At 33.4% G+C, this 11,547-nt stretch overlaps 1 protein-coding gene across 1 annotated transcript; it reads right to left on the reverse strand.

Moving 5' to 3' along the window:
• Positions 1-6,523: 6,523 nt before the first annotated feature.
• Positions 6,524-9,763, reverse strand: LOC139486217 (glucose dehydrogenase [FAD, quinone]-like). Its single transcript, XM_071271011.1, has 4 exons — positions 9,609-9,763; positions 8,908-9,082; positions 7,559-7,784; positions 6,524-6,777 (listed from the first exon to the last, which is right to left on the reverse strand). The coding sequence occupies exons 2-4, from the start codon at positions 9,029-9,031 to the stop codon at positions 6,630-6,632; spliced, it is 498 nt and encodes a 165-aa protein (XP_071127112.1). The 5' UTR covers positions 9,032-9,082; positions 9,609-9,763; the 3' UTR covers positions 6,524-6,629.
• Between the last annotated feature and the right edge of the window lie 1,784 nt (positions 9,764-11,547).

Below are 11,547 nucleotides of genomic sequence, written 5' to 3' on the forward strand. Positions count from 1 at the left end.
ATCTATAAAGGGCCCATACATGACTTGTGTAAAACCATTCTAACAGGCAAACCAACGGTCTAAACTTCATAAAAAAATGAGACACGAGAAACACTCATGAACCACATCAACATACGACAACCTCTGAACCTCAGGTTCCTGACTTAGGACAAGTGCAAACAAATGCAGTGGGTTTTAATTTAAATAGTCGCCAACCTTCACCCAACCTGAAACAATAGTGTATTATCACATCATAGAAATACACACTATCAAATATCAATTAAAACTTAACTCAATCAAAAGGCATATTAACAAAAACAAGTGAACATGCAATGAACGAATAAATTTGATCTTTGACACATGGTAAATTCAAATATAATAAAGCATTAGGGTTAGATGTAAAACAATATCCAAAAGACATACTCATTTTGAGTTCTTGTTCTTATTAGTAGAGGTTGACAAAGAAACAGTTACTGTTAAGTCAGCTTCGTACCAGGTGATCAGATGAGCCAAGTATTTTTGTTTTAAAATAATTCTTAATATGTATTGGAACAACAATTTTCATCGTTAAGGAAGGATGGATAATTCACAAATGATAGCTAAAGAACCTGTAAACTACAGTACTCCTATTTTTGACATGTTAACCTATTATTTCCGTTTGTTTTGTCAGTATATATAGTCATGATTATGGACATTTTTCGTCTGTCATACAAGTGAGAGGTTTACCTAGCTATACAACCAAGTTTAATCTACCATTAGAAAATGCCTGTACCAAGTCAAGAATATATATATATAACAAGTCAAAAAGGGTACAACATCACCATAAAATAACTATAAAATATACAAATATTAGATATTTCGGATAACAGATATCCTTCTTCAATAATAGCACGATGTCAAATGAATCGTGTCAATTCAAATTGAGACTCTATCAAAATCTTGATTTATACAATTTAAGCGAACGCTGGTACAATTTTAAAATTTCCAAACACACCGCAAAGACTACAGAAATATGCCAAAAATAAAAATAGTTATTTACGATGTGAAATGGCACAACTTTAGATTTCCAAAGGATGTGACAGTTGAGATGTAATAACTGCATTGAGGGCACTCCTCAAACAAAAAAATCAAAATAATCAAAAATGTCCTTACCTATCCAGGATGGTATAAATTAGACAACGGTAGGGCAATTACAACGGAAACTACATATTAAAGCCTTCCAAACGAATAGCAGTCTAATAGTGATTGAAAAAATAAGTTTAGTATATTGAGCTTAAATAATTGAACGTGGCAACGTACTTATACATCATCCCGAATCAATGAAAACCTGTAATTTAAACGGTAATTAATTTCGAACTGTAAAGCCAATACTAAATCCGGCGTTGTTTGAAACAGGTGGTCACAGGAAAATGAGGGACTCGTTCTATGTTTTTTCATTTATGCCCTCTGGGGAGACTGTCCGTAACTTTCTTATCCAAAATCTTTCCCGAGCGACTCTGTTGACCTTCGACCAACACTCGTTGTGGTCTATGATCGTGATGGTAAGGTTTTTGAGATCAGCTTGTGTGTGTCCAGGTGATCTCAAATGACGACTTACGGGTAGGTCGGGCTTGCAAGTGTAGTCACTTCGATGACCATTCATGCGTTTGTTAAATGGCTGCTCTGTCTCGCCAATATACTGCATGCCACATCGACACTGAAGGAGGTATACAACATTCTGGGTTTTGCAAGTTACATTGCAATATACAGTGTACACAGACCCAGTCGAGTGGCAAGTGAATGTTTGAGTATTCAGTATTTGTTGACAAGTCAGGCAACGTCTGTTACCACATGATTTGCACCATCCTGCAGTTGAACAGCTTTTATTTGAGGAAACGTCAGCTCTAACAAATAAGTCTTTCAGACTTGCTGGTCTCCGAAAAGCTAAGACAGGAGGATTGGGAAAGATCTTGGATAATTTAGGGTGTTTGGCAATAGTTTGCCAATTGGCACGGATCAAACGTGAAAGGTTATTAAAGGCTGGATTGTATGTAAGAACAAACGGGACTATTTTGCTGCGCCTCTTCCGTTTGTACTGTAAGAGGTCATTGCGGCTGTTATTGTTAGCGCGCGCAAACCCCTTATCTATGTCCAATTTCTTATAACCTCGTCTTGTCAAAAATCCGCGAAGTTCCTGTAACCGTTTCGTGACAGCCTCCTCAGAGGAGCAAATCCGCTTGACTCTGAGAGCTTGACTGTACGGGATACTTTTTGTACAGTGTTTTGGGTGACAGCTTTGGGGAGAAAGGTATTGATGTTTATCTGTGGGTTTACAGTAGAGGTCTGTTGATATGACACCGTCCTTTATAGATGTGGTTGTGTCTAAGAAAGATATCTTAGAGTCGGAAATTTCATACGTAAATTTAATTGAATGGTGGGCGTTGTTTGCATGTCTGATGAAATCATCTAGTTTTTTTTTGTTGAGATTCAATCCATTTCATGTCAACATCATCAATGAAACGGAACCAAGACAAAGGTTTGGATAAAGATGTTGCAATAATTTGCCCATGAAAATATTGGCGTAAGACGGTGCTGCCATTTTCGTCCCCATCGCTGTCCCGTAAGTCTTCATTTGAGATCACCTGGACACACACAAGCTGATCTCAAAAACCTTACCATCACGATCATAGACCACAACGAGTGTTGGTCGAAGGTCGACAGAGTCGCTCGGGAAAGATTTTGGATAAGAAAGTTACGGACAGTCTCCCCAGAGGGCATAAATGAAAAAACATAGAACGAGTCCCTCATTTTCCTGTGACCACCTGTTTCAAACAACGCCGGATTTAGTATTGGCTTTACAGTTCGAAATTAATTACCGTTTAAATTACAGGTTTTCATTGATTCGGGATGATGTATAAGTACGTTGCCACGTTCAATTATTTAAGCTCAATATACTAAACTTATTTTTTCAATCACTATTAGACAGCTATTCGTTTGGAAGGCTTTACTATGTAGTTTCCGTTGTAATTGCCCTACCGTTGTCTAATATATACCATCCTGGATAGGTAAGGACATTTTTGATTATTTTGATTTTTTTGTTTGAGGAGTGCCCTCAATGCAGTTATTACATCTCAACTGTCACATCCTTTGGAAATCGCGAAAGCAAATTTACATGATCTAACATTGTTGGGTTGATGTTTAGACGAGTTGTATATACATTATGTACACAGCCATGTATCACCATCATTGATGGCGATCCGATGGATACATCTGTTGTAGGGTTGTCACTGACTCAGACGTACTTATGAATATGATTATTTTCTGTGACTGTATCTTACATTAATTTGTAGGATCCTTTACTATAGATAATTTAGCTGATCTGTAACAATAACATCTTCATGCCTTATATATCATGTACTGTAGTACGCCGCTAGATTAAAACTGACGTGGAAAGGTAACATATGGCCACCGTAATATATATACTGTGGATTCATTATTATTCGTTGGATACCAATTTTCGTGGATTTCGTGGTCACAGTCAAACCACGAAATTAGATATTCAACGAATGATAATTTTTCGATTGGTTTGTGTGCAGAGTTCAGCAAAACCACGAAAATAAATATCCACGAATATGCAAGCTTTTCTTAATCCACGAAAATTGGTACCCACGAAAATAAATGAATCCACATTATTCTGTCGCCCAACACGCGAAACAAGTAATGTGTTTTTTAATTTGATAGATATTTTTTGTGTTTTTGTATATGTTTGTTTTTCTTGAGATTGTAACACAGTGATGACTGCTGTAACCTTAGTTTGACTAGTTTACTGATTATGTCGGTTTTGTTCACGCATCGTTGTAAAACAACAGAATTTGATGCGACTGTCATAAAAGTGAGAGGTTTAGCGCTTTAAAACCAGGTTCAATCCACCATTTTCTACATTTACCAAGTCAGGAATATGCCAGTTGTTGTGTATTCGTTTGATGTCTTTTATCCTTTGATTTTATCATTTGATTATGGACTCTCTTTTTTAATTTTCCTCGGAGTTCAGTATTTTTGTGATTTAACTTGGATACATTTTCATTTAATACTGTTAAAGACATTGAAAAGTCACGGCAATGTTGAATACTTATCTATTTAAAATTACATTTCCTTCCTGTGCAACTATATTTGAAAAAATAAGATATCCTATTTTAAATAAACTTATTCTAAGATTTTACCTATAAAGCACTGTAACTACATATGAATCATATGTTCATTTATATATATGAAATAAACTACTAGATTGAAACCCATTTGTAGCCGACAGGTTTTGTCGATGTGTCAATGGCATTCACACATAACAGATTTCAATGCGGGGTTCGATTCCCTGTGAAGGCATATACAAATTACAAAAAGTAAAATCTAAGTTTTAAAATCAGATCTATAAGTGAACAGAAATTAGTAAATAAGCCAATTCAAACTTAATGAAATTAGGCCCACAGAGGAATCCAACGCTATTGTTTGGTTTGTCAATTTCTGCATCAAATAAAGGAAGCATAAATTCTAAAAAAGAAACCACGGTAAATGACTAGGCTAACGTCACGGTCTCAATGAAAATAGTTGTGTACGTGTAGAAAAGCATTTTCTTTACAAATGTGTAGACTTGTTGAATGTAAACCGTCGAAGTATTAAAATTGCGATTTGATCCATGTTATACGCATCTATCACATTGAATCTAAGATAACGGATACAACAGACACAGTTAATGCTGCCTCATATCTTCACTCACATCTAAAATTCGACAATAAGGGTCAGTTGAAAACAAATTGTTATGACAAGGGAGATCATTTCAGCTTCCTTATTCTACCCTTTCCATTTTTATGTAGAAAAATAACAAGCAGCGCCTTTATACGGAGTATATATGACCAAGTTACGACGATACACCATGGCTTGTATGTCTCATCATGATGTTTGTGATAGAGAGTTGGTGTTTACAAGGTAGCTATTAAACCAAGTGTTCTAGGTGGTGAAATTGAAATCATCCCTTCGTTATTTTACCGAAGCAACCACTAGGAAGTTGTCATAGTATTTACATTTACAAAACTGCATTTAAGGTGGTACCCAACACTTTCACTAAAATTAATTTGGCTCGTTTAATTTTCATAAAATTTTGTCAAAGTATTTACTTTGACCCTTTAACAAAAATATAAAAATTTCAAAAATTTTGAACCAACCGTTTTGTCAGAAAAATTACACTGGTGATATAGCAGTTTGACAAACACCAATTTTGATCATTGAGAAGCTTAATATTCCTTTTACACCACAACGTAATTAAAACGTTTAGCTGACTTTACAGAGTTATCTCCCTGTAGTGTTAGGTACCACCTTAAGGATCAGATAAAGGTTCAAATATATAGATAACCGCTAGCAAAGACCTTATAGAGATGAAGATAAATACTCGCTGACAACTTTACAAACGTTTCAGTGATATATCATATATGCTCATGATGCTAGCGGTGTTATTTTATCTACCTTTGCAGCTTTCCCTTTAATGTCTATGTATTATCATGTCACTTTTAGATGAGGCTCGGTATTTATAACACGGCTTTCAAATGTTTGGCTTTCGGTGTTCCTGATGAAGGTTTTTTTCCATGGATTTATGAGTTTTGAACAGCGGTATACTACTGTTGCCTTTATTTATCTTTCAAATGTTTGACTTATAGTGTTCCTGATGAAGGATGACCAGTTGGGCGCCACGGCATATGACATTTTTATAGTATTAGTTGCATGTTGCGTATTCTCGTATATATATTTTATTTTATTTGTACTTTAACGAGAGGTTGTGTAAATGCCATTATGTTTGACTATACAGCAACAATTTACTACCAATTAAAACACTTTTATATTTCTGTCTTTATCATATGTAATTGTAAGTTTGCTGGAAGTTTTTAATCAAGTCAAGTGGTGTATCTATGATGTAATCATGTCTAATTAGGATTGCTCATGCGATTTTGTCAATATACCTAAAACTATTTGGTGTTTCACAAAATTTATATATTCAACAATAAAACGGCAATTTGTTTCATGTAAGATGGCATTCATCAACAACTGTCTTACAAATTGGTGATTGACGACTGGAAAAAAATTATAATGATATTCAAACAAGGGAGATAACAACATATATTCTGGGGTTCGTAGTATAGGAATATTTCCAACAATAAACATGTATTTTGCTGCAATTCTGGATAAGCTTTAGATCTATATCTAGTCCGTTTTTTAAGGGTGTATTGGAATCGACTTACAACTGAGTGATGCGAACAAATGTGTATATACAAACACAGGTAGATTTTAATTAAGACTGAATTTAGAATGAAATGTAACATATTCACACTACCAAAACGAGAAAAACGATTTATCTAAGCAATGTTTTATAGCACTCAGAGTGTTGATTTTCAAATGACGGAGTAAAACAACTGACAATAATACAAATTTACTATAAATGTGGTATAATTTTGTTAAGACATCTACCCGCTGTCAAGAGAAAACCATCTTAACAGATTTAAAATTCGGAAAGAACACCTTCAATTCAAATGTCTTTATTCTGTTTCAGTACAGCACATTTTATCAAGACATATACAATAATTTCAACGACTCAATCCATAAAATGTTTTTTTTGAGTCAATACGGGTCTAGATGTTATATCTGTGCGTTCTATCACGTCTGATCATGTCTGCAGCTTTCTCCCCAATCATCATGGCTGGTGCGTTTGTATGACCTGAAGGAAGATATCTCATAACGGATGCATCTGCCACTCGGAGGTTCTTGATACCAATAACCCTGTTAGACAAAAGTATGTTGATTTGTAAAACTAAAGAATGGTCACTGTAATATTTGTTTATGTCTATGATGAAATAAAATCGAAACTTTGCTGCATTGAAAGTGTTTATATTTTATTAAAGGTTATTTCCAGGAGTAAAAAAAAGATATATTACAGTCAGTCCTGATAATGTTATCCTAGATTCCATTTTTAAGGAATAATTAATTAAAAAAACGTGTTGAACGTAACGGTCACACGTTATGACGTTCAGCCAACCAGAAGGCGTGATACATCAACAATTAAATTATTCACAAAATATATTCACTTACAACATAACTGAAGCAGAGAATTACACGAATATTGTATACTTCAATTCGTTACATCAACGATATGTGAATAACTGAATTAACAATAAATGAAGAATATGAAGAAGAAAGATTTAAATGTATATTTATAATCCTTGTACCTTTTAGACACTGGCTTATAATTTCATACGCATACCAATATCTTAACATGAGGTTATTTTAATTTAGTGTTTTATGTTTTGTTTGAAGCGCAAGCAACCTACAGAAAATATAAAGCATCAATGTACAAAAGAACTGGCAGACGACGAATACATTCGGAATATCTCAATGATATAATTTTTAATCTTAAAATCAAAGAGTCCAAACAGTAGCGGTTCCTTTACCTTTCATTTAATACGTTGTTAAAAAATATAATCTGTTATGAATAACAATTTTGAAAAGACTGTCGTAGATGTTTTGAGGTACGATACAAACTATGTTGTGAAATTAACTATACCTTAATCTTGAATCAACAACAACCGACGGGTCATTAACTGACCCCATTCTACATGTGCCTATAAAATGAGATGCCGTCGTTAGGAAATGACGTCCAATACACCTCCAGTAATTATCCGAATCATAGATTTGTTCACTACAATGTCCAAGTACATCATGCCTCACCAAAGTAGCCCCGATAGATTTCCATGCTTTAGTTTGTTCTAATGAACGCATTAACCGAATGCCTGAAATTATATTTGAACGTGATCCAATACAAAAGCGTATGATATACCTTATGTGAAATGTTCTATTGACAGTAAGTTTATTGTGTGTTTTTGATAAATATATTTTCTCCAATAATTGTGATTACAGAATTTTGTAAAAATATATAAACGTATGCATTTGACTATTGACAAGTGAAAAAAACCCATCTAGACTGCTTTCACAAAGGGAATAATTAATTAAACAATAAATTAAGGTGGTACCTAACACTACAGGGAGATAACTCTGTAAAATCAGCTAAACGTTTTAATTATGTTCTGTTGTTAAGGGAATATTAAGCTTCTCAATGATCAAAATAAATGTTTGTCAAACTGCTCTATATAACCAGTGTAATTTTTCTGATAAAACGGTTGGTTCAACTTTTTTGAATTTTTTATATATTGTCAAAGGGTCAAAGTAAATACTTTGTCAAAATTTAAAGAAAATTAAACTAGCCAAAGAAGTTTAGTTAAAGTGTTGGGTACCACCTTAATTGTTAAAAAACTATTTTAACGATAGATAATGTGAATTATTGCAATACTGGTACTTTCAATCAAGTACTGTCCGTTCTACTGTTAATACTATTTGCGGTAAAGTCCATTTGACGAGGCTCAGTACTTGTACATCCCGTCATTGTGTTGTTTAATCTTGATTTTTGTTTTTGCTGATGTGCAGTGTACATGTATGTTTGCCTGTTTGTGATTCTTTGTAGATTTGTTTGCTTTAATAGTGATTAAGATTATAATATTTGTTGATTGCCTCACCCCTACTTTTGACATTTTTTGTTTGTTATGGTTTGTTCAAACATTGATGTTAATATAATTAAATTTTATACGACTGTTATACAAGTGAGAGGTTGAGTAGCTATAAAACCAGATTTAATCCACCATTTTCTACATAAGAAGATACCTGTACCAAGTCAGGAATATGACAGTTGTTATCCATTCGTTTGATGTGTTCGATTTGCTATTTGATTCGAGACTTTCCATTTTGATTTTTCATTTGAAGAGGGACTTTCCGTTTTGATTTTTCCTTTAGAGCTCAGTATCATTATTTTACTTTTTCTATCAAAGTGTTACAGAATAGTTGTTATATCATTATTTATACCTCTTACAAAGTCTTCAATGTCCTCTGGGTGAGAAAGATATCGTGGATCAATAATAGGAGAACTAAATGGTGAATTGTCCGAAAGCCGCAAATTACCTTTACTTCTAGGTTGTAATAAGAACATTCTCGCTATGAAACTGTCTTCAGCAACACGTTTTAAATGTTCTTTTACAATCTGAAATGTAACATTTGTATGAAATACTAACCGTGTGTAAAACACTCTAATGTTTGTAGAAGAGATGTCGGCATTCATAAATGCTCTTAGAAGATTTTTGTCGATTCGTAGTGGGAAAGTGAAAGTGTTTAGTGTGTCGTGTTATTAGAACCGCATTGCTTTAGATTTTAAAATTAAATAGATATTTTTGCAAAAATAATATTTAACAAAATTCAATCACGATGAAAATATTTGTTTAGAGAACAAATGAAGTTCTCTTTACTGTTATTTAATTACGATACGCCAATTGTTTGTCTGGAGTTAAACATAACTTAAACATTATTGAGACTTACTCATTGGCCTATTTAACATATATTATATACACTTCAAATTAGTAAAAATAAGATTTGAATATAATCGTTCAAAAGTACCGTCTTCTGGTACGTTAATCTGTGGTTTGTATTCCAGCTAAACTAAACTGCTGTCCTAGAACAGAAGAGAATGTTCAAAAAGATACTTAATCTGAATTGAAAGTTATTGTATATACTTCTTTTTTAAATGCCGGATATGGATTACGGACAAAACCCTCTTCGTAGGCCCGGTTAGTAAACAGAAGTTCAATTTGTGGACCTCTTGTATATAGCGGGTTGACATTTTGAAAAATTATTCCTTCAACTTCGTTTCTTGAAAAAATTCCTACAAAATACATATTAAGATATTGATATAGACTTGTTTATAATTCGAAGGTTTGTCATTATTTACTTTTGATGTGTTTACTCTGCGTAGTCATATGATAAAACATTGTTTTTCTATTTAGACCGTTATAATGTGGTTTTTTTATTTGGTATTTTGTTACTCAAGCATTACTGATTGGTCTTAGGTAAATAAAAAAAAAACGCGTGTACCAAATAGCCTGTTTTAAAAACTTTGTATTCAATTTTGTTTACTTTATATTATACAAATGCATGACGGTATTTTAAATAATACTTTACACAATAAATGAATCTTATCACTAAAGAGTTATTGTTTCGTGGCACATTTGATAAAAATAATACAAACGTAAACATGAAAAATTGGAACCTGAAAAAAATCATTAAATGTTTTAAGTTGCATTACTTGCCTTTTCTGTTGAAAATATAATCAAGAATTCTTTCTGGTTCTGAAGCCTTTTTATTGTTAATATTCAATGGTGCAGTTATGTTATATTGAGCAGCAAACAGCAAGTGATCCTACAAATTCTGTCCAACAGGCAGATCAACTTTTAATGGTATCTGTAGAAGAAGACATATATTTAGGGGCCAGCTGAAGGACGCCTCCGCGTGCGGGAATTTAACGCTGCATTGAAGACTTATTGGTGACCTTCTGCTGTTGTCTGTTCTATGGTCGGGTTGTTGTCTCTTTGACACATTCCCCATGTCTATTCTCAATTTTTTATCACATCTTTGATATATTCTTAGCAGAACATTTTTGATTCGAGGGGCACTGATGGGTCTTTTGTAGACGAAACGCGCGTCCGGCGTAAATATATAATTTAAATCATGGTACATGTATATATGACGAATTTATTTAACCTTCTGTAAAAGCTGGTTCTTTGCTTATATTTTGACATAACCTCATGATTAGCAGAAAACGCTCTCTTATCTACATGTGTGGCTCTTGTTTTCTCATGAGTTCATGTCGCTAGATTTTGTTTATTACATGGATTGATGTACGTGATCGATTAATGATATTTGCACGTTGATAAAATACTATTGTCAACGTATGCATATGTGTATTCAGTAGAATAACACACATTTTTTGGTGTTACTGTTCAAATGAGCTATTGTATTGTCTTGACGAAACATTTCAATGTTTTTCACTTTTTGTTTGATAAGCAAATTTTACCCAAAAACTGTTTAGCACTTTTTGAATTTTGGAGTAGTGTACATATTAACATATTTTCATAAAAGAAACCAAGGAAAGTATAGAGTATACATCAATGATACAGCACGCAGACGACACAAATAAACAAAAGATAGTAAAAAGCAATAAATAATAATTGAAGATTGAAGTGAAATGTTATCTGAATATGAATAAGCTGTTCAGCTGTTTACTTCGATTAAGACTTGTTTAAATCCAACAAAAGTTTGCATGAAATTGGTGAGTGGCATTCATTTCAATTTCTGCTTTGGACCAACGATAACGAAAAACATAGTTAATCGGTTTCAACTAAGAATGTATGTGTAAGCAAAAACAAAACAAAAACAAAGCTACCAAAACGTGTGAGATATCATACTTATTCCCAATTACAAAACGTGAAAACACCCTTTTTTTGTATATTACCTTTATTTGTTGAAGATGTTTGCGAGGGCCAATTCCCGAGAGCATCAAAATCTGAGGAGAGCGTATAAATCCAGCTGAAAGAATAACTTCATGTTTTGCAAATATCCGTCGCCTCTTATCATCTTTTATAAATTCAACTCCAACAGCTTTGTTATTTCTTATTA

Source organism: Mytilus edulis, chromosome 8, assembly GCF_963676685.1.
Source record: "Mytilus edulis chromosome 8, xbMytEdul2.2, whole genome shotgun sequence".
Lineage (NCBI taxonomy): Eukaryota > Metazoa > Mollusca > Bivalvia > Mytilida > Mytilidae > Mytilus > Mytilus edulis.